At 52.8% G+C, this 23,416-nt stretch overlaps 1 protein-coding gene across 4 annotated transcripts; it reads right to left on the reverse strand.

Moving 5' to 3' along the window:
- Positions 1-322: 322 nt before the first annotated feature.
- Positions 323-23,024, reverse strand: MEAK7 (MTOR associated protein MEAK7). Of its 4 annotated transcripts, none has more exons than XM_077891037.1 (10): positions 22,887-23,024; positions 21,622-21,820; positions 19,314-19,349; positions 16,365-16,542; positions 14,836-15,066; positions 14,382-14,526; positions 11,488-11,913; positions 8,543-8,661; positions 6,794-6,921; positions 323-6,275 (listed from the first exon to the last, which is right to left on the reverse strand). In XM_077891037.1, the coding sequence occupies exons 4-10, from the start codon at positions 16,515-16,517 to the stop codon at positions 6,008-6,010; spliced, it is 1,470 nt and encodes a 489-aa protein (XP_077747163.1). In that variant the 5' UTR covers positions 16,518-16,542; positions 19,314-19,349; positions 21,622-21,820; positions 22,887-23,024; the 3' UTR covers positions 323-6,007. The 4 variants fall into 4 exon arrangements, with proteins under 4 accessions (XP_077747163.1, XP_077747162.1, XP_077747166.1 ...); XM_077891036.1 differs by having other exon boundaries at positions 22,791-22,919; XM_077891040.1 differs by having other exon boundaries at positions 5,990-6,275; positions 6,742-6,921; positions 22,791-22,919.
- Positions 23,025-23,416: the final 392 nt, after the last annotated feature.

A 23,416-nucleotide genomic window follows, 5' to 3' on the forward strand; every position in this document is an offset into this window, starting at 1 on the left:
GCAATGGAAACACTGGCAGCACTGGAATAAGGTCTGCTGTTTAGCTGATAGCACTGTCCCAATGCCAGTGTCCTGGTTTAGGCAATTGTGCTGAGTAGGGAAGATGTTTTCATCAGGGGAAGCCGGGTGAGGAGTACACAGGAACTCCTGGGACTCGTTTTGCAACCTCTAGGTGGATCTAAATTACTTCAAAAAAAAGTTTAGGAAAAAAAAAAAAAAAACACCAGACTCAGAAAAATTGAGCTACAATCTACCAGGCAAACAGCACATGCTGCGGTGACACAGTTACTGTCAGACAAGATTAAAATCAAAGCCAAAAGCATTCGGTGAGAGAAAGAAGAATATTTAATGAGATGTAGTCACCAGTAAAATTGACCGAGCCTACACATGCAGTAACACAGCATCCAAATTCATAGAGCATCGTATGAAAAACGTAGGAAAACATACAGAAAAGTCCGTGGGAGACTAGCAGGCCACATGTAAGGACACAACTAAAATCTCAATTCTTCTAATCACTGTTCAGCAAATCTGAAAATCAACACCACCATTTGTAGGAAAATTGTCCAGCACGCCAAAATTTTAGAACTCTTGGGTCTAAGTGGTGATTGGAATAAGAACTGCAGAAAATCTAGAAGCCGACCGTGAACACACATCTGTCACAATTGACACGGTACTGCCAAGGAAGGCAGAGCTCCAAGAAGAAAGTAATACCTCCATGTATGTATTTACCTCCATTCTTCTTTATTGAGTAATCTGACAACTCAAATTTTAAAAAGAAACGGACACATGGGAGGAGATCCTATAAAAGCAAAATTAACTTTAAAAAAGCAAAATTGGTACAACATAATGTAGGAAAAGGGACAGCAAGTTAAAACCCACAACTACAAAAGATTTCACATATTTTGGTCAATCCTATGTAAATTAATTTGAAGACTTACATAAAATGAAAAACTTATCAAGAAATTAAAAAATCATCAGAATGAACCCCAACAGAGATTTAAAACTACACAGATGATAAAAGACATGGATGAGGTAATGAAGAGTTCACCCCTCCTTGCCCACAAAACCAAAAGTTCCCGATGAATTTTACCCAAACTTTAAGGGACTTTCATTTGCTTTTTTTCTAGATCCTGCAAAGAAGAGAAGTTCTAAATTATTTTTCTAAGGCCAACACAATTTTTAAAAAATTTTAAAGATTCTATTTATTTGACAGAAAGAGAGAGAAAGCACATGTGCACAAGCAGGGGGAGTGGCAGGCAGAGGGAGAGGAAGAAGATTCCCCACTGAGTAGAGAGCCAGATGCGGGACTTGATCCCAGGACCCTGAGATTATGACCTGAGCTGAAGACAGACTCTCCACTGACTGAGCCACCCAGGCATCCCAGGCCAGCATAACTTTACAACTAAACTACAGACCAACTCATTTGTACACCCAGCTACAAAAGTACCAAACACGGTCCAAATGAATTCACACACTCGAGTGGCAGTTAACATACACGTGGCTCAGTATCTGGAGCCCTACTGATTTGGTATTCCTTATGGAAAAAAAAAAAAGAATCAGAAAACTATGGATACTAAAAAAAATAAACCACTTTTTAGAAAATTCGACATCTGGACAGAAACTCTTAACATAAATACAAACAAATACTTCCTTTACATGAACATCTACTGAAAAGCCAGCATCCTGCTCCATGATCAAAGACTAGACCTGGGGCACCTGGGTGGCTCAATGGTTGAGCATCTGCCTTTGTTTGGCTCAGCTCCTGACCCCAGGGTCCTGTGATCAAGTTCCACATTGAGCTCCCCGCAGGAAGCCTGCTCCTCCCTCTGCCTGTATCTCTGCCCCCCTCTCTCTCTCTCTCATGAGTAAATGAATAAAATCTTAAAAAAAAAAAAAAAAAAAAAGGACCAGACCCATTTCCATTAATGTCAGGAGTGGGAAGAGTGTGTCACTGCTTCTGAAATTTGAAAGTATTTGCTGATATAATCCACCAAGAGAAAGAAAGAAAAAGTCTAGAAATTGCAAAAGGAGGGAAATTATCCTCATTTCGAGATACGTCACCATAGTAAGTGCAACTCAACATGTTGTATCAGTTATAGCTCAGTGACGCTGGAGAGAAAAAAGGAGAAATCACCAGAGCCAAGCATACAGCTGCACTGAGCCCGGGGATTCACAAGAAATGTTCACTCCCAGTGCTTCCACCTGCCCTTAAGGACGCCTTCCAGAGGATTCTGATGCAGACCCAAGGTTGAAAACCCCCAGACCAAAGAATTCAGCAAGGCGGCTGGGCACAAAACTAGGTAGAAAAATCAAGAACCTTCCTATGTTCAAACAACCATCAGGGGGAAAAGTTCACGTATGGTGCCAGCAATAACAAAATCTATGTTACAGACTTGGACGTTACCATCCTTGGGGGCAGGAACCGTGCACACCTGCCAGGTATCAGCTCTGCCTACACGGATCCACATTTAATGCTATCTCTAAAATGCAACCATCAAACTTTTCAGAAGGGTTACCCAAGATCAGAGAAAATAAACAGGCAAGCATGGGAAGGAAAATCCCAAAACAAATAAATCACTGGGGAATAGCTCTTAAACCTTTTTATTGTAAAACTCCAGTATTTAAAACATGAGGCAGAAACTGAAGTTCATATAGAAATTCAGGGGATGAGGGATCCCTGGGTGGCGCAGTGGTTTAGCGCCTGCCTTTGGCCCAGGGCGCGATCCTGGAGACTCGGGATCGAATCCCACGTCAGGCTCCCGGTGCATGGAGCCTGCTTCTCCCTCTGCCTGTGTCTCTGCCTCTCTCTCTCTCTCTCTCTGTGACTATCATAAATAAATAAAAATTTAAAAAAAAATTAAAAAAAAAATTCAGGGGATGAGAAAACAGTCCTCCCTTCCTCCCCTTCTTTGGGGTGAGAGAAGACAAAGAATCCCAAGCAGGCTCCATGCTCAGCGAAGAGACCAATGTGGGGTTTGATCTCATAACCCTGAGATCATGACCTGAGCCGAAACCAAGAGTCGGAGGTTTGACCGAATGAGCCCCCCAGGCGCCCCAAAAGCAATACTTTAAGTCGGTGGAAAGAAACATTCTGTTTAATATATAAAAGATATTGGAATTTATTTGGGGGGGGGGGAAAGATAGAGGTACATTTTAAAATACATTTTGAATGGACCAAAATATAGAAGGAAAAATGGAAAGCAGAGAAGCAATAAAAGAAAACATGATTTTTTTAAAAAAGATTTTATTTTAAATAAATAAGGGAGAGGGAGAAGCAGACTTCTCCACTGAGCAGGGAGCCGAACGGGGCTTGACCCCAGGGTCTTGGGATCACAACCTAAGCCAAAGGTAGACGCTTCACTGACTGAGCCACCTAGGTGCCCTGATTTTCTTTCTTTCTTTTTTTTAATCACAGTGGGTAAATAACCACAAATATCAGAAGCCTTAAGAGTAAATGCTGTACTTCTCCCTCTGCCTGTGTCTCTGCCTCTCTGTGTCGTCATGAATAAATAAATAAAATCTTTTTAAAGGGGGGGTAAATGCCTGGGTGGCTCAGTGGTTGAGTGCTTACCTTTGGCTCAGGGCGAGATCCTGGAGTCCCTGGATTGAGTCCCACATCGGGCTCCCTGCACGGAGCCTGCTTCTCCCTCTGCCTGTGTCTCTGCCCCTCTCTCTCTCTATGTTTCTCTGAATAAATAAATAAAATCTTAAAAAGAAAAAAAAGAGCAAATGCTGGTAAAAAAAAAAAAGGAGGACAAAAATGCAAAATTTACATATAGAAAAATAAGGTCAAACAAAGTGGAAAAAATACTTAGCACACAAGCTAAAAACTATTTTGCTTCATTCAAAAAAGCACACTCGCAAACTGGTAAGAAGAAAACCCACGCCCCAGAAAACTAGGTGAAGGGTAGGACACAGATGGCTTTTGAAATATGAAGTGGTTCACGGTCACTCAGAGAAAATATCGGGTCCACAAAAACAAAAAACAAAAAACAAAAAACTAGGTTTTAACACAGTATCGGTATCTTTATGGCAAACAGGCACAGTGGTAGGTCAGGAGCATAAACCAAACTCAGAAGAGGTTTGCTCATTTGTCAGGATTGAAGTTAAGCAGCATCTTTTGATCCAACAATTCAACTTCTAAGAGTTGATTCTTCCCGACAAAAATCACACCAAGACAGACACCCAGGAGCCTGTGGCAGCAGTCACGTTCCCCAAACCACGGAGCATTCGCACCACAGGGCACTGCGCGGTCCGTGAGGTCAAAGAGAGACTGATGGGTATGTGTGAAGCCACCCTGACCAAGAACAAGCAGGGCACACACCAGGGTAGAGTGCAGAAGACACACTCATGCTGGGCGTGCAAGGGGTGGTTTTCTCATGCAGGAGTGGTTTTCTCATGAGTGGCTTTGCTCCTTGGGAAAGAACACAGCTAGAGGAAGATTTCTCTTTGAGTTCTAGCCTTCCTATTTCAACTTTTTTTTTTTTTTTTTTTTTTTTTACTATATACCATGTTTTAATAAAGAAAACATGGCAGGAGGAAAAGTAACAATAGCAACGTTTGCCCCATGGACCCCATCCTTTCACCTCTTCCTTCCAGCACCTTCTGGAGCCCTCACTGGTCTTCACTCACAAGGAAACCATTGGCCCTGAATTCTCTTTTGTTGCATCAAGTAACAAACTCCTTACTGTTAAAACCAGCACCGCATGTGTCCCAGGCCCAGGGGGAGGGAGGCTGGCCAGGTCCAGTGGCCCCGGCTGCGGTGACACCCTCCACAGATTTGTGTGCTGAGAAGCCCGCCGGGAGGGCTGCACCCCTGGTTTCTCGTGCACCTGGGCTGGGCCCCCGCCATTCTGTGTGTGAGCATGCCATCTGGGGCAACAGGTGCCCACTGGTCCGCTGCCCTCTGATGGGAACCAGCACGAGGCAGAGAGTGTGCCCATGAGCAAACGCTGAGGGGTGATTGGACACACTTTTCTTTTGAAAGCTAATTGCAAGGCCTTCTGCTCTGGATGCCGCTAAGGGCCAAGTTTGAGGAGCTTCCTGGGAGAAAATACAGTACCTGCAAGATGCAAGCAGCTAGGTTTACTATGGCTCGTGATCAGGCAAGTTCTATAATAAAAGGCTGCATTGTCCTCAGATCTGTCAAAGTTTATAGCGAAAGACCCCAGAAGAGAGGTGTACGTCTTAGAGACGAACCCACAGCTCCAACTGCGAAGGAGGGACTTCTCATGGAGGGGTTAGCTTCTTCCGGCCCAGCCTTGAACACCCACCCAGGTCATCGTCTGCGCGTTCAGATCACTCGAGTTGGTTTAAAGGGAGTCTCTGCTGTCAAATCACCCCTCAGCACTATGGGAGGCCACCTGGCCAGAGGGCGACACTGAAGAGGTGGCGCCAGGGTCAGGAACCCAGGCCAGTACTGTCAAATTACTCACCGCTAATCCACACCACAGGACGTATCAAGGCTTCCGATTTACCCACATTTAAATTAACAACAGAACCACCTGGAGCCTCTGTAGATCATGGCACGGACTCATTTCAAAGCAGCTGAGAAAGGCAAATGTGGAACCTAATTACAAACACCTATAGAGGACCCCCGCCACCGGGACACCTGTTCTCTGCAAAGCCTTCAGCTATTCCTCCTATTAATACAGTTTAGGCTTTTATATAAACCTAGAAATGCCACGTCATAGGAAGCTGCTCCCAAAAGCACAGAGACTCACATCCCAGTGCCTCTGCCCTTTACCAGCTGAAACGGGACATCGAGGCACTTTTTTTAACTGCAGTGCCTTGAGCGGGGGCCAGGTGACCCGCCCCCCCAGCAGAGCCCTCTCCTGCGTGGCAGGAATGCGCTTGCCCATCAGACACTAGCTCCAGCAGAAGTCTCAAGCATCCATGTCTTCGGATTTCACTGACGAGAAATGAACAGAATACAAGGATGAAGTTGCTGACACTCAGGATTTCTGGGAGATGCGCCCACAAATCCACATACAGCATCAAAGCAATTTTACTGTGTTCCGATGCAGCACATCCAGAACCACCTGGATGTGACCAGTATAGTCCTATGTTGAACACGTGAGATGGGGAGGGGTCCGCGGGCTGCGCTCCATCCAGGGGGCCAGGGGCCAGCTCTCGGGAGGCCCAAGCTCAGGGGGACCTCCTCATTCACCATCCGGGACGTCCCGGAGCCCTTCGCTGTGGCGACTCCGCCCACTGGCCTCCAGCAGGATCTGGGCCTCAGGATTCTTGTCCAGGACACTCCTGCTGCTCTTGGCCTTGGGAAGAAGGGAACCGCGGTGAGCGTCTGCCCAACGACCGGGATGTCATGCTGGTTTCAAGCTCGTGATGGTAAGAATCAATGTCCTCCTGTCGTCACGAGGAAAACACACTGGGGGCTCTGGCACTCTTACTGAGGTGCCCCTTGCCCCCCCAGGTGCTGTCGTTGGGAGGTCACAAGGTGCAGAGGGTCCAAGAATAGCTCACTGCAGAACCTCGGAACTAGGAGGAACCCCAGACCTTCCTCATCTTGTAGACGGGCCACTCACTTGCTAGGTTCCCACCGAGGGCAGGGCCCTGCTTTACTAAACCCCACAGACCCCGACAGGACTCCCAGCCCGACTGCGTACCCAGCAGCATCTCTGTCCAGCATCAGCTGCTGGGACCAGACTTAGGATAAGCTACGTCCAGATGGAAGAGTAAAGGGGGAGCATGGAGACAGCGGAGCCGTGCCCCCCAACTCACCTGCTGCAACACCGGGGCGTCCCCCACTCCCCACACCTCCATCTTCTCGAACCTGAAGTTCTCCTGGGCTGACAGCTGAGGGCTACTGTACGTGGTACACTTGGGCTTGGCCTTGCTGTGTCCTTTCCCGAAATCCACATCGATCCACAGCCCAAAGTAATTATGCTGGCCTCCCATGCCCTGTGGGGGGAAGAGCACGGCATCTCCTCAGTCTCTGACGCCACTCAGAGCCTGCATCAGCCTCCAGAACCAGACTGGCAGGAGGGCCGCTAAGAGGTGGATGCGGTTTTCTTTCGATTAAAAAAAAAAAAAAAAAAAAACTGGAAACATACAGAATCCTGCAATGTAAACATCCTGCCTCAAGCTACTAAAATAAATCACTGAGGTGTCCGGATGCCCACCCCATGGCTCCTTCTCCTGAGGCTACACTGGCTGGGAGCACACGTGACAGCAGAGGACAGAAAAAAAGGATTCAGGGATGCCTGGGTGGTTCAGTGGTTGAGTGTCTGCCTTTGGCTCAGGGCACGATCCTAGAGTCCTGGGATCGAGTCCCACATCAGGCTCCCTGTGAAAAGCCTGCTTCCGCTCTGCCTATGTCTCTGCCTCTCTCTGTGTCTCTCATGAATAAATAAATAAAACCAAGAGAAGAGAAGAATTGAACTCAGACCAGGGCCTAGAGATTCAAACCATTAAACTAAAAGGGGAGAGGTCAGCACCGATCCTGACCCTAAAAACCTGTATCTGTCCCACTCCCCCCGCCCCACACACACAAGGGTACTTGTCTTACTCAGCCCAGGCTGACCCCGCAGGGACAAGAAATGGGGAGCAGACCCGGGGGCGATCACACCCAATGTCTCCACCGCCTGTCACACTAGGCTGAGGCCAGCGAGACAGAACCACTGTTCAGCCTCCCGATGACCTTTCCCAATGCCACCTCCACCGCTGCCTTCTCGGGCCCCTGGCAGGATGGGGACGGAGGCTGAACAAGAGACTAGAGCAGAAATGCTGACTCTCAGGGCTACTTCTCCCTCAGGCTGATGACTGGCGATTCCTGAGGATCTACTGGGGACTATATTCCTGAGGGCACCCAACTGCCCTTTCTGGGAGGTGTCTGGGGCCCTCAGATGGCCCCACAGGAGCCTACAGTGAGCCTGGGAAGGAGCACTGGGGTCCCCTCCACCCTGACAAGGTGGACCAGCCTTCCTGGGCCTTGCTCTACAAGCACAGAGCTGGAATTTCCCAAAAGGCACTTTGTGCTAAGCAGCAGAGAAAAGGAACAGGCTAGGGTGCTGGCAGGAGACCCACTTCTCACCCACACAAAGCTCACAGGTGTGGGTGGGGCACAGGCGGGAGCATCCATCCCAGCACCCCTCCCCATCACCTTCCTCCCATGGCTAAGTCTCCAGGCTGCAGACAGAGTAGGTGGGAGGTGCGCCCACCCTGACGGGAGCCCCAGTCCTGTGAGCCACCCACTGACAACTCCTGATGGGCCTGGGCAGCCCAAATCTGGGCTCCAGTCACAAAGGCCACAGGAAAAGTGGCCGAATCCACCATCTGCACCCAAACCATGGACATGTGTCAGCAGAGCCTGACCTTGCAGGAGAAAATTCTGTCCCAGCTGTCACTGGCCATGGCATGGAGACCCAGGCAGATGGAAGTGAATGGCCCAGGCACAAAGCCAAGGGCCTACAGCTCCCCCCCACGTACGGGGCAAGTGCCAGGCCGGGCGTGTCAGGATGGACCCCGTTGTGGGAAGGACACCACAAAGGAGGGGCGGCCCCTGGTCTCCCTGGGTTCTTACCAGTCCGTTCGGGATGGTCTGCTGCCTGTGATTCAGGTACATGTAGTGGTCGTTGTAACCCGTGGACGTGTACACGGCCATGCGCGGGGAGATGGAGAACAGGAAGCAAGTGTCATCGCCTGAAAGTGACCAGAGTGCGGACAAGCACGCATCAACGACGCCCGCCCGCCCGCCAGCCAGCGGCAGCGTGCCCGAGCTGCCTTCCCACACAGCACCAGTTGGCACAATTCTGGGGACCTGGGCCCCTTGCCCGGCGCTCTAGAGAATGTCTGCTCAGCCCGAAGCCGTGGGTCTTTCCACTGCGGCTGCAGAAACCTAAGCAGAAAGGAAGGGACTCCCCGTGGAGTCTGCAAGGTTAGGATGGCTTCCAGAACAAACCAGAACAAAAGGACTGGAACCACTGAGGGCTGAATATTGACCGCATCTGTGATGCGAGGCTGCCCTCTGCCGGGATTCTGCTCTCGTGTCTCAGGACCGCATGGGCTCGTCTGAAAACCTGCCAATGGTGGTTTTCCACTGACCTTCGGGGAGACTAATACTGCTTCTTTTTTTTTTTTTTTTCTTTTTTTTTTTATTGGTGTTCAATTTACTAACATACAGAATAACACCCAGTGCCCGTCACCCATTCACTCCCACCCCCCGCCCTCCTCCCCTTCTACCACCCCTAGTTCGTTTCCCAGAGTTAGCAGTCTTTACGTTCTGTCTCCCTTTCTGATATTCTTAATATACTATTAAGCCCAAGGAGCCGGCCTGCAGTGAATACCAGAGAGCTGGGAGAGGCGGCCACGCGCCTGTTAGGACAACTCTCAGATGTGTACCCGAGCGCAGAGCCTCCAACCGTGCAAACAGGCTCGTCTTCCCCCAAAGCCTTGAACGGGCTGGGGGAGGATGCCTCATTCATGCCCCCAGGCCCCGTGACAAGGAGGGGGGCCGCAGAAGCAAGTTAACCCAGCAGGGCTGAGACTCGGCCCCAAGGAAGCTCCCTGGGCAGGCGTCTGGGAACTTGGATTCAGGAGGGTCCCCCACTCTCAGCACTGGTAAGAGGGGCTCCCTGTCCTGATACGGTTTGTACAAACGACGTGGTTGATGCAGAACATCTGCTTCCATCCCGGGACTCTGGAATGTGCATATGAGGCAGAGGGTGCTCTCATAACCAGCCCCCAGGAAAACCCTGGGTGCTGAGTCCCTAACGAGCATCGCTGGTAGACAACACTGCTGGGGAATTGAGTGTGTCCTGTGTGACCCCCGGGAGAGGGCTCTGGAAACTGGCACCTGTCCCTCTGCTGATCTTGTTTTGTGTCCTCTTGCTGTAATAAATCACGGCCACGAGTGAGACTGTAGCCTGAGTCCTGCAGGTCCTCCTAGGGAGTCGCTGACATGTGGGTGGCCTTGGGGGTCCCGGACACAGTGGGGAAGGGCTAGTAGCAGCAACTGAATTAAAGATCTAGAACATTCTTAAGTCTTAGAGAAAACCAAATCCTAGAAACAACAGGATCTCAGAGATTCAGTTCATGATTCCTTTCATGCAACCCAGGCAGATGGCCACCCTGCTGCTACTAAAATCTCCCTAGTAATGTCACCTCTGCACCTGGACACAGCCTCCAGAAGCTTGCCTAGGAGAGGGAAGGTGTGCATAGGTGTGCAGAATTACAGAGGACACTCAGAGTGCACACAGCCCTCCTGTGTTTAGGAAGGCTTCCTGGAGGAGGTGACATTAGGATGAGTCCTAAAAAGGAGCTGGTCATGCAAACAGGTCAGGGGGGAGAGAAGAGTAGCATGTGCCAAGTCTGAGAATGAGGGGGGCACAGCCTGCAGGTAGCCTGGGGAGACTGAGCTCGGAGCACCAGGCGACAGGTGTGGGTCATGAGGCCAGAGATAAGAGGCGCACCTCCAGTGGGCAGCATTCACGGGTCTCAGGAGAAGAGCACAATGTCACACATGTTGGGATGTGGTGAATGGACTGGAGGCGAGATGCAAACCAGGGGGCTGATAAGGAGGTCCCCACAGCAACACCGGTGGGAACTGTGTGGAGAGATGTGGGGACGGAACAGAGGACCCTCTGGTTCAGACTTGCAGTCCCTATTCCTGAGGAGCACATGGCATCGGTCTGTCACATCTAGGAACAAAGCCAGTTAGAGGATTAACCACTTGGCTCCTGGGTACGAGGGCAGAGGTACATCCGGTCTCTCGGAGCCTGGGAAATGCCCCCATCTCACAGGTGGGGCGACCCACTGAGGACCAGGCTTGGGCAGCCAGGGCCACACCCGAGGCACATGCGGGGACATCAGACCCTGGGAAGGCAGGTGCATCTCTGGGGAGAACAGCCCACTGCCCAGGAGATAAACGATCCTTTAAAAATGTTCATCAGAGCACGTTTCTTTAAGGAAGGGGAAGAATTTGCTTCAAAGACTTTCATCCAGTGCATTGAAAGTCACACGATGAGTGTTTGAGTTGCAAAAAAAAAATCACAGGTCTGGAAAACCAGGGCAGAAGGGAAAGCAGACACAGCAAAGCAGACAAACTTTCAGGAAACAGGCTGTCCAGGAATGAGGGGCGGCCCATGACGAGAGACATCCATCGGACAGGAGCGGCTGAAGCACCCACAGCCCAGCCTCCCCCGTGGCCTGGACCCACTATGGTTTAAAATAATGCCTAATGCCAAGCCGCAGCCTCCTCACCTGACATCCAGCGTCAGGAAACCTGTCCTGTGTGCCTTCCTCTGTTGCCAGAATCACCAAAGAAACCCCCAATGCACTAGACCACACAAAGCAGCATCTCCTCCTCCTGTCCTCCCCACCGTGTCCAGGTGAGCACCCCAAAGAGGTGGAAGAAAGCCTCTGGACGCTGCGCCCTGGGTCGGCTCAGGGGTTCCCAGGCAGCAGCCACAGGCCAAACTCTTAATGAGCACCGTGCTACCACATGTGGTTTTGGGGACCAAGTCTCACCTTGAAACTGAGGCTTGACCTCCCAGGAACAGGATGCAAACCCACCAAACACATGACCATCATGGTCCTCAACCAGCACGACGCACGGGCCCTGCTGGGTGATGTGCCCACAGAGCTGGGTGAAGCTGTGCCCGTGGAGCTTGGACGAGAAGAGCAGACGCCAGCGGTGCCGCTGCTCCCTGGGCAGGTGGGAGTTGATATAGATGACCGACAGGATGTCCAGGACACTCTCAAACACCCTCTCCTGGTCAACGTGACGCTCAGGGACCAGCGTGGCCAGATCGAGGGGCAAGCGCAGGAGAAAGCCTCTGTGGATGACCACACTCAGAAACGTGGCTACATGGGGGACCCTGAACACCCAGGCCTCGACCATGGCTAGGTCACACTCACAGTCCAGCTGCTGAGGCCCCGGAAGCTTCTCACCACCTGGGGGAGGAACAAACACAATCGGTTTGGCCACTGCATCACTTGACATCCATGACCCACACCTGTGCCGTCCAACATGTGAGCCACGCGAGGTCCTAAGAACTTGACATGTGGCTGGTCTGAGCAGAGCTGTGCAAGTATCAAATAGACACCCAATTTCAAAGTTTTGGCATGAAAAAATAGGTGTAAGAGCTCAATCACTTTTTGTATTGATTACTGATACTGAAGTATGCTTTGGATGTATTATAAGTAATTCCCCTTGTTTCTTTTTACCTTTTTTTAAATTGTATTTATTTATTTGAGAGAGAGAGAACACAAGCAGGGGGAGAAGCAGACGAAGAGGGAGAAGCAGACTCCCCGCTGAGCAGGGAGCCCAACGTGGGACTCGATCCCACAACTCAGGGATCATGACCTGAGCCAAAAGCAGATGCTTCACTGACTGAGCCACCCATGCACCCTTCTTTTTACTCTTTCAATGTGGTTACCAGAATATTTAAAGTTTCTCATGTGGTTTGCATTGGTGCCTGCACGGATGTCAACAACTCAATGTCCACATCTATCTTTTGTCTCCTCTGCAAGCTGCAGTGCAGAGGCCCAGGAGACAGCCAGGCCTCACCCGTGGGCCCGGCCCTGAATCCTTAAGCAGGTGTTCCTGAGAGCCACACCAAAACCACCCTTCCAGGACTTCCACCCAACACCGCCATCTCGAAAGGACCTAGAAGTGTGACATTCTCCAGGCAAGTCAGAGTAGTGCCTGGTAACTTATTAATCACCCCCCACTGCCACTGTTTATCTGGGGAAAAAAGTGTTCATTAACTATGAATTGTGCTTGACCCCCTCTTATAGTCCTGTTTTCTATCTCTTACCCACCAAAAGGAGGTGACAGGATGGTAATACCAGAAGGCCGACTACTGATATTTTTACGTATATTATGTTATTCTCCTACCAAGTTCCAAATTTATCACTTGATTTTTGACATAGGACCTCTTTTCCAACTGGATTTTAAAATCCAGCTTTACAGGGGGCACTCGGGTGGTTCAGTTGGTTAAACATCTGCCTTTGGCTCAGATCATGCTCTCGGGGTCCTGGGATGGAGCCCTGAGTCAGGCTTCCTGCTCTCAGGGAGCCTGCTTCTCCCTCCATTCCTCGCTCGTGCTCTCTCTTGCTATCTCTCTCTCAAATGAGTAAAATATAACAAAATAAGATTTAAAATCAAGGTTTACAATAAAATAATGCTTTTATAAAACAAATCTACTTTGCAAAGAGATTCACCATAGGTATTTTTAAGTCCCACATAAATGCCAACGTATATGCTTTCTCATCCCATGATAGCAGAATACACATTATTCTCAAAGGCACATGCACACTGACTGGAACAGACCACACATTGGTGCATAAAGCCCGTCTCGGTAAATTTAAAAGGACTGAAGTCATACAAAGTATGTTCTTCAACCATAGTGGAAAGCAATTATAAATCAACAACAGGGGATCCCTGGGTGGCGCAGCGGTTTAGCGCCTGCCTTTGGCCCGGGGCGTGATCCTGGAGACCCGGGATCGAATCCCACGTCGGGCTCCCGGTGCATGGAGCCTGCTTCTCCCTCTGCCTATGTCTCTGCTTCTCTCTCTCTCTCTGTGTGTGACTATCATAAATAAATAAAAAATATTTTTAAAAAAAATTTAAAAAAAATCAACAACAGGCGGTGGTTTGGGAAATTCACAAGCACGGAGAAGCCGAGTAACATGCATCTAAGGAACCAAGAGACCAAAGGAGGAATCACAAGTTAGAAAATACTGAGAGGGATGAACACATAGACGTGACACAACAAAACTTACAGGGTTCAACTAAAGCAGTGGTTAGAGGGAACCGTATAGCCGTAAATCCCTATATAGAAAAAGAAGAGGGATCTCAAATCGATGACCGAACCTCCAACCTTAGGAAACTAGAGAAAGTAGACCAGACTAAATGTGAAGCAACCAGGAAGAAAGAAGACTAGGGTGGAGAGGAAGGAAGTAACCGAGGAAAACAACCGTATTGAGTTAACTCTCTGAAAACATCCACCGAAAGCTCATAGACCTTCAGCTAGACTGATCAAGAAAATAAAAAGCCTCCAATGCCTAAGATCAGAAAGGAAAGTGGGGACATCACTACCGACCTTGCAGAATCAGGATTACAAGGGACACTCGGAATGATTACGTTAATTTCTGCATCTTTGTGAATTTCCCAAATGCCTCTTGTTACAGATTTATAATTTCTTTCTGCTGTGGTTGAAGAACATTGTACGATTTCAGTCCTTTTCAATTTACTCTGAGGCATGTTTCATGGCCAACCAACTAGATAATCCACAACAAATTTGGAGGACTCATGTTTATGGATCTTGAAACTTCACTATAAGCTCACAGTGACCAAGACCCACGTGGTAGCAGTCTACGTGTCAAGGTCTCAGTGGGCGAGCACACGGGGCACTTGCCTCGAAGGTCCATCTCGGAGAAGAGCTGGGCAGCTAGCACTTGCACCCTGGGTGGGGGACCCAGGCCTGTCTTCTGGGTCCAGCCTCTCAGTTCCTGTCTGTAGTTGAGCACATGCACCACAGAGCCAACCAGATCCTCTGTAAACTGCAGGACCACAATTTTCCCATTAGTGACATTTCTACTTCGACTCATGACCTACATCCTATCAACACTGGGAAGGGGGCTTTATCTTTTCAATGCCGACCAACGGGCCACAACATGATTAGAGATGACACTACTTAGGTGGGTGTTCAAGCTCTATTTCGCCAAGGCTCTGTCCAGGAGTCCTGACCTCACCAGTGGTCTAGGGACCCCAAGGGGGCATCTCCATGCACCTCCACTAGCTGCTTCCCACCTCCCCCAGCACACCAAGGCTGCGTGGCATGGCTGCAAAGGGCCCCGTGGCCACTCTACCTTCTGGATTTCTCTTGCTTTCACAGGACCTTCTGTGGCAGAAATCATTTTCAGGATCATAAGACTCTTCTCCTCAGAGTTTCCCTTCAACAAGTGGGACATGGACATTGTGAACTGCTCGCGGGAGATGCTCTCGCTGGGCCCCTTTGCCTTCCCCATCAGGTCGACCCTCCTCATGCCATCATACAGTCTGGTGACCATCTCCAGGGGAAGAGCTTCCCCAATGTGGCTCTGTTGGGGACAAGTGGGAGAGAAGGCTGGACAGGGTCGAGCTACATGTGGTAAGATTGTAGGGAAAGGACCAGGGACCAAGACTGCCGCTCCCGGCTGCTTCCCCCAGCACTCAACCTTCCTACACCCCAGATGTATACCCTCCCCTCCACCCAAGGGCATCATACCACCCAAAAAACACACAGGCCTGACGTGTCTTGGCTTGTGGCTCATCTTGGCCATCAGACTCTTCCATCCTGCCCTCCAAACCTTGCAGCCCCCCGCCCCAAACTGGTGACATCATTCCTGTCTCTGGCCACTGCTGGCTCTTCACTCTGCTTATGCCTTCTTCATTCTAGACTAACAGCTGCCACGTGCCTGTCCGAATTTATTAACATGTGGAACAGATGTCTGTGCAGAACTTCTCTAGAGGAGTAGAGCCAACTCTTCTTACCCAAGGTCTTTGTGTTTAATATGTATTTTTACTTAAGCTTTATTTAAATTTTAAATCTAGGGGATCCCTGGGTGGCTCAGCGGTTTAGCGCCTGCCTTTGGCCCAGGGCGCGACCAGTCCCTGGATCGAGCCCTGCGTCGGGCTCCCGGCATGGAGCCTACTTCTCCCTCTGCCTGTGTCTCTGCCTCTCTCTCTTTCTCTCTCTCTCTCTCTCTTTCTCTATCATGAATAAATAAATCTTTTAAAAAATATAAAAATAAAAATAAATTTTAAATCTAGGGCTGCCTGGGTGGCTCAGCGGTCGAGCATCTGCCTTCAGCTCAAGTTCTGATCCTGGGGCCCTGGGATGAGCCCTACATTGGGCTCCCCGCAGGGAGCTTCTCCCTCTGTCTGTGTCTCTGCCTCTTTGTCTGTGTCTCTCATGAATAAATAAATAAAATCTTAAAAAAAAAAAAGGAGTACCATAAAAATTCTAGGACATGAAACACAAATTTATCTAAAGGCAAGGTACACTTGAGACTGTGGTGACCAGACCCAGGAACCCCGCTAAGGCTGCCTATCACCCGATCTCGGAGGGAAATCAGGGGACCAAGGTTTAAGAGATGGGACATGCAGGGCTGGCCCCCTTGGTTGATCTCAAGTTAGAAGTGTCCCCCAAAACACCGTACTACAAAGGCCAAACCACTGCAACAGATCCCGCAGCCTGCGAAGCAGAAAAGGCAGACCATGGGCCCTGTACAGAGAATGAGCTGCGAGGTGCTGCCGTATGCGTGACAGACATCGACACAGAGCCGCTTCGGGCCTGGGGCCACGGTGTCCAGCACCAGCCCGGCACCGCACACTAGCTGCCACCTGTTGCTCTTGCCTTTAGCGCCTTCAGAGAGAAGGATCGGAGCGAGGTGTCTGAGCTGTGCTTCTCCGATGACAGAGCATCAAACAGTCTATCAATCTCGGCCTGCTCCTCAGGGAGAAACTGGGAACAAAACTTCTGCCCCAACTGGCTTCTGACGTTCCCCATCCCTCCTCGTATCCGGCACAATTCTCTGCAAAGGACACCAAGTTAGAGAGGTCAAAATACAGTCGTCATAGAAGAATAAATGTTGCTAATTATACAGGGTCAGTTGATCCATATTGACTTAGCTGCAAAAGGCCACCCGAACTCACCAGAGCTAAGTCATGGAGTTGATGCAAATCCCGTGGGAAAACCAGCCCCCAACCTCGGGGTCTCCCCGGGCACGCTCATGCCTGCCAAGCAGTCTGAACTTATTTGAAAACACAGTTCCTACCGTACTGTAACTAAAAGGTAGAAAAATCGGTATGTTAATCTAAATACTCCTATTTTTCAAAACCTCACTTGAAAAAAGTCTATAAGGCTGGATGATCACACATGTTGGAATAAAATCGACACCTTGAAAATACGACCCACAAAGCAAACATGTGATTGCACAAGTTCTTTCCTGGGACCCTGGCTCTGCCCCCTGCCAGCTGTGCGGGCTGGGGCAGGCTACGGAAACTCTGCATCGCCACGTCCGCCTGCGTACAATAGGCATCATCATGCCCTCCAATGGAGTCAGTCAAAGCAAAGGGCTGAGACGGTGCCTGTGACCCTCAAAGGACAGTAACAGAGACGGGCACCCGGGGGCCTTGTCCATCGTTACAGACCTCATTACAGAAAGGGGTCAAGTGCAGTCAGATCCGGGAGTCAAACAGAAAAGCACAGTCAGAGACGAAAAAGAAACCTCTTAAGAAGCCAAGTGCTATGACTTGTTCCTTCTGGAAGTCCTTAGACTTCTCCTAGAAGCTGACATTGGTGAAACTGCTGGAGAGACGAGCACTTTTTCCCACCACCCAGGAAGGTGCATCCTCCCACCAGGTCAGGGCAGGGCGCAGGGAAGGGGAGGGCAGACCATCCCAGGCCTCCCAAGACCTGCCTGATCGAAACCCCAAAGGGAAATGGGGCACGGTTCGGATTTTTCTTCCTTCCTCTTACTGAAGAGAGATTCCCTTACCATGAAACTAACCACTTTAAATGAACCACTCGGCAGCATTTAGCGCTTTCACGGTACTGTGCAACCCCCACCTCTACCAGGTTCCAAAACATCCTCGTCACCCCCAAGGAAACCTCGTCCCTGTTAGTGGTCCCCCTGTCCCCTCGCCCAGTCCCTGGCCGCCACCAATGTGCAGTGTGCATGGGTGTCCCTGTTCTGGACATTCTGTATACACAGAACAACACAATCCATGGGCTTGTGGGTCTGGTCTCTTTCCCTCAGTGTCCGGTCTTCGAGGCCCATCCACGCCGTGGCACGTCAGTACTCCATGGGGCTGCAGGAAACTGGTAAATGGCAGACCGCACTGGGTTTACCATTCATCTGCTGTTGGAAGTTGGGCTGTCTCTCCCTACTGGGTATTATGAGTAGGGCTGCTACAAACGGTGTACCTACACTTCCTCAAGTCCCTGCTTTCCCACTGCGGGGTACATACCCGGGAACCGAGTTGCTGGGTCATATGGTAAACGGATACCTAACTCGTGAGGAGCCACCAGTTTTCCATTTTCCATTCCCAGCAGCAAAGCAGGAGGGTTCCAATTTCTCCACACCCTCCTCGATGCTACTATTACTTCTCTTTTTTTATTCCAGCCCTCCTGGCAGGAGGGCCCATCTGCCCTGCACAGGAGGACTCCGGTGGGGACTCAAAGAGGGACCGCAGTGCACTTGCAAAGACAGCTGGAGGGGGGCTCACACAGCCTGGTTTGGGGCTGCCCCTCACAGCCACCTGATCCAAATGCTTCCACTCCTCGAGTTTCTCAGCAGCATGACGGCCAAGGAGAACCTCCAGCCCTGGGCTCAAGGGCCAGCCTGCAGGAGGCTCTCCTCGTCTCTGAAACAGACAGGGCCACACCAGCTGGTGCCTGGTCCCCTCCAGGGGCACGGCCCAACCAAGCAAACAGCTGGCGGTGTAGGACCCAAGCCACTGTTACCTGATTTTTGATACCCACTGATTCGGAAGGAGAACAGCAGAGTGCAAAGCAAAGGGACAAGCAGCTACTATTGTCACTGACGTAGCTGTGAACAGGGTATGTTCTACGGACCGCGAGGCCGTGCTGTCGGCACTGAGTGTGCCAGAGCCACGCCCAGAGAAGCCGCACGGGAGATGTCCATGCCCGCCAGCTGAAGACCAGCAGGGCTGGGCTCAGGGCTCAGGGTTGCCCTCTAAGCTGCTGCGCAAGGAGGCTCGGGCACCTGGGGCTGAGGCCTGCCTTCTTAGAAGGCTCCCACGAGGGGAGCTCAGTCTGGACTGGGCTGGGTACCCCTCGGTGACTGGGTGTGTGCATCACTTTTCTCACAGAAGCACAAAGAACAGAGGAGCTAAGTCATCACTGGGAGGAGCCCCGCATGTTCACATCTACCAGGAGGCCCTCCTGCCCCCCAAGCCTGCACAAGACCTGACCTTGGTCTGTACGGCGTGGTCTTGCTTTTGTTTTGTCCTGTCACAGCTTCCCATGTGTTGCTGGTAAATCACTGACGACTTTAGCTAAAAGTATTTAGATTCCTATTTCCCCACCCCCACCAGGGAGATTCAAGACTCTCAGAATCTGTGTTAATTTGTCAAGTCACTGAAAAGCTTGTCATACAATGCTCCCCGTGCCCCTAATCTTGTTATTCTGTCCAAGCCCTGAAAATGGTAGACGTATAAAACTGCACCCTAATGATTCTATTATTTCATTCTCAGATAAGGTTCTTCCTGCCAAGGATCATTGACTTTTGCACTTCTAGAAAACCCGAAGGTGTGTGACCTGATGAGGCCCATGACTTACCTAAACGGCTGGAAGGGATGAAGGTCTTGCCAGCACCTGGGAGGGGAAGGATTTGAGATGTCAGCCCAGCTTCATGTCAGAACTGGACTCTTGGAGGCATGTGGTCCACTCGGGGCATCAGACTCTAGTCCCCTCTCTGGCTCAGAGGCCCTCACTTTCCACCTCTGCACCCCACCACCCTACTCAGCCTTTGGGTTCTAAGACTACTCGATATTCCTGACTTTCCTAGGACTGACGGTTGCCTTCACTGAAGTAGAGCACGGGCCCCTCCTCTCCAGCTCCACTCACCCCTCCAGGCTGGCTTTCTTGCCTGCTTAAATCTGAAAGTCACAGAGACTGTGTCTTACAACCACCTGCCCAGCACCTGGGCAAGCCGGTGGGTGCTTGCAGGCTCGATGACACGTCTGTCCAAAGCCTGTCGTGTCCCTGGCCGGCCTGTCAGGAAGACTGGCCCATTCTCCCACTGCCTCATGGGCTCCGGTGTGCAAATTCCAGGCCAGCCTGGCCCAAGTCCTGAGAGAGGCCCAAGTGCTCCCCCAACAGACCGGCTCTCAACCCCCATGGCACTCAGGCTCCTTGGACAGTGCCACTTGATCTACCACCAAGACCCATCCCCTACCCAGGGACAAGCTCCAGGATGCCCTCATCTCTGTATCCCATGGCCCAGCAGGCCCAAGCCACAGCAGGGCCTCCACACATGTGCTTCCATGTGCTGAACCATCCCACCTTGAGGAGGAAACAAGCCCAGAAGCCACAGGAGAGCCAGCAGCACAGGTTGGGTGTCCAGCCGATGCCGCCTCCGGCCTCTCTTCAACATTCTGATTGCCTTGCCTCCCAAATCCCCAAATCCTGAGAAAGCTTCCTCCCTGCTCAAAACCAAGGAATTGCTTCACCAGGGCGATGCCAGCCTCTCTACGGGGGACACTGGGAGCTAAAAGGCCACCAACATTTAAATCCTCTCCTCCAGAAGTTTCTACATCCCAGAGGAGGGAACACTGAGGGGTTGTGCCGCTCAGGGACCACCAGGCCCGCCCCCTCCCGCACGCTGGCCCTTCTGCCTTATTCCTGCAATAAGCAACTCAGCGTCCCCAGTCACAGGGAGCCAGCAAACACAGAAGCCTCAGGCAGGTGCCCGCCAGCAGAAGGGTCTGTCCGTCTGTCCGACGGGGGGAGAGACAGACAAGGCAGGAGTCAGGGGGGATCCAGGTGAGAACACCGGAGTCAGGTGGGTCTTCGGGCACCCACGGGTGGCTCACCCAGGAAGTGAGGGGCGGCATGCACAGAAGGGCAGGGGTGCAAAGCAAGATCCCCGAGGCAAGGTCTGGTGTGCAGAGGGGAACCAGAGACTCCCCTCAGGTACCCCCACCTAGCCACCCCCACCTCCTCCTCCCACCCACTAGAGCTGGTTCCTCCAGTGTTGTCTGAAAACACAGCAGCAGGACACAGCAGCCTGGCCAGCCCTCCTGGGGCCAATCACTATGAGGAAGGAACAGGGCAGAGCCAGCTGCCAACCCATAGGACAGGCAAGGGGCAGACCAGGGTGGGCACAGGGGCAGTGCCAGGAGGAGACCCTGGGCAAGGCCCAGGAACGGGGCACATGGCAGGCAACACAGGTTTCTTGAGTAGGAAGGAGAAGGGTGAGCAGCAGCCTCGAGCAGGAGCCATAGGCCTGGAGTCACGGGGGTGGGGAGGGCAGCAGCCTCTGAGACAGGCCCTGCCCCCTGAATCTCTGTTCTTGGGGTCTGCAGAGCGCTGCGGAGGGGACATAGCTACAAACAGGCACAAGGACAGCCCCACATCATTTGCAAGAGCCCGGCAAGGCAGGATGAAGGATGGCAATGGTGCCAGGTGTGTGTGTGTGTGTGTGTCTCCACCACCACCACCATTCGAGCCTCCATCACTGGGATCCTGCCAGAAATCCCTCTAATCAACTCTGGGGAAGAAATGAAGGCCTTGGCTGCATCCCTACTCTTCCCTAAATACAACTTCCTGAACTCTCCGTCCCAGGCTACCATCCCAGGTGTACCTCCCTACGTAGGACAGCTTGTTTTCTTGGCAAGCTGTGCACAAAACATCCCGACGCTGGCCTCAGCCTTCTGGAGGTTACGTATACCAAGTTCTTCTTCAGGAGGCCACACCCCAATGCGACTTTAAGATTGCTTATGCCAGTGGTTCTCAACTGGGGGTCATTTTGTCCCACCAGGGCACATCTGGCAGGGAAAGCTGTGACGCTGGCAACTAGTGGGCAGAAAGCGGGAGTGCTGAATATCCTACACTGCAGAGGATAGCCCCTTCCCCAACAAATTACCTGGCCCCAAACGTTAGTAGGGCTGAAGGCGACAAATTGGGTTTCCGGGATGTGTGGCAGTGGGGCAGAGCTCAAGGGCCGGTGGCACCGAAGCGCACAGATAATCCTCAATGCTTGCTTCTCGGCACAGGGGCGCTGGGCTCTGAGGTTACGGCGTGAGCAAAGATGCGCAGACCCGAGTTCGCTAAGCCTTTTCCAACTTCAGGACAATGAAGCAGAAGAGATTAAGTCGGGTTAATTAGGTCATTTAATTCTGCTTTCTGGGGTCGGTCCCGGGTTGGAGACAGACGCAAGCAAGGCAAGTCTGAATCCCTGCCCAGGAAGGAGGGAAGCAAGGAGGCCCCTCGGGCTGGGGCAGAGCCAGGGGCGGTCCTGCTGCAGAGCGCGGCTGCTGTTCTGGCTGGCGTCCTGGGACAGCTCCGTGCTCAGGGCCTGCCGACCTCGGGGTGCCCTCCCCTCCAACCAGCCGACACCCAACTCCATCCTGCCAGGGGCCGCTGTCGTGGCAGCACCTGGCCCTCAGCGCCCCCTTTCTGGGGAGAGTCCAGCCCCCTCAACTGGACGTTGGGACGTTGGGACGTCAAGCCCTGTTGACATCCCGGCACCAGAAACCCCTCAGCCAAGGGTCCCTCGGGCGTGGGCCGCCTTCAGGTTGTACAGTCCCCGCTCGCTGCAAGGTGCTGGACTGTCCTGCTCCTGCCCTGGGCCGGCGTCCCCGCCTCCAGGGAGCCCACCGGCTCGTCCGCAGGGGCGCGAGCCCTGGACGGCTTTCTAGGGCTCTCCCCGAGGCGCCGAGTTTAGCCACCTGCTCCGCTTCCTGGGCAAGGCCTGCCGCGCAGTCAATACGAGACGCCCCCAACACAGGCCGGCGCACCCCCCCCGCGCCCGCTCCCGCGGGGGCGCCGCAGCTCTTCCCGGGTCTGCAGCCCTCGCTGCTCTGCTCTTCCCCGGGGCGGGGCGGGGCGGGGCGGGGCGGCCGCCACCTGGGGACCCTCTGGCCTCGACCGCGCGAAAGGCAGGGACGCGGGCCGAGTCTGCCGACGCCTCCGTCCCTCGCAACCGCCTTCCCCCCAGAGTCCCACGTCGCCCGCCCTGGGGCCCAGAGGAGGGGCAGGGCCCAGGCCCCCTCGGCCACCGCGCCCACCCCGCCTTCCCCGCTCGGATGCTACCTCTGGGCCGCCGGGCCTGCTCAGCTCACCGCAGCCCCAGGCCGCAGCACCCAGGCCCCAGCACCCAGGGCCCGGCACCCGGCACCCAGCACCCACCGGAACCCGCCTGTCCGGATGCCGGCGTGGATTTTCCCGGAGCAGCCCGCCCCCGATGCCAGGTGACGGCACTGACGGGCAGCCATCTGCCCCAATAGCGGACGCAGAAGCTGAGGGGGCCGAGCCCTAGGCGCCGGCGGGGCGGGGCGGGGCGGGAACGGGGCGGGAACGGGGCGGGGCCAGCGGGCGGGGGCGGGGCCACAGGCCGGCCGGGGCGGGGGCGGGAACGGGGGCGGGGCCAGCGGGCGGGGCGTGGGCGGGAACGGGGCGGGGCCAGCAGGAGGGGCGGGGCGGGGGCGGGGCGGGGGCGGGGCCAGCGGCGGGGCGGGGCCCGCAGCAACACCTGGGCGGGGCGGGACGCCGGCGGGAGCAGCTGGGGCAGCGCTGGAAGCCGGGCTGGGATGGAGAGAAGCTGCAGGTTCGGGCCGGGCCAGCGGGGAGCACCTGGAGAGGGAGGGGGAGTCCGAGCGGGGATCGAGAGCCGGCCCCGTGGAGGCAGTGAGGGAAGAGGCGGGTAAGCCGCTGTGGGA

This window comes from Canis aureus, chromosome 3 (genome assembly GCF_053574225.1).
Source record: "Canis aureus isolate CA01 chromosome 3, VMU_Caureus_v.1.0, whole genome shotgun sequence".
Classification (NCBI taxonomy): Eukaryota; Metazoa; Chordata; class Mammalia; order Carnivora; family Canidae; genus Canis; species Canis aureus.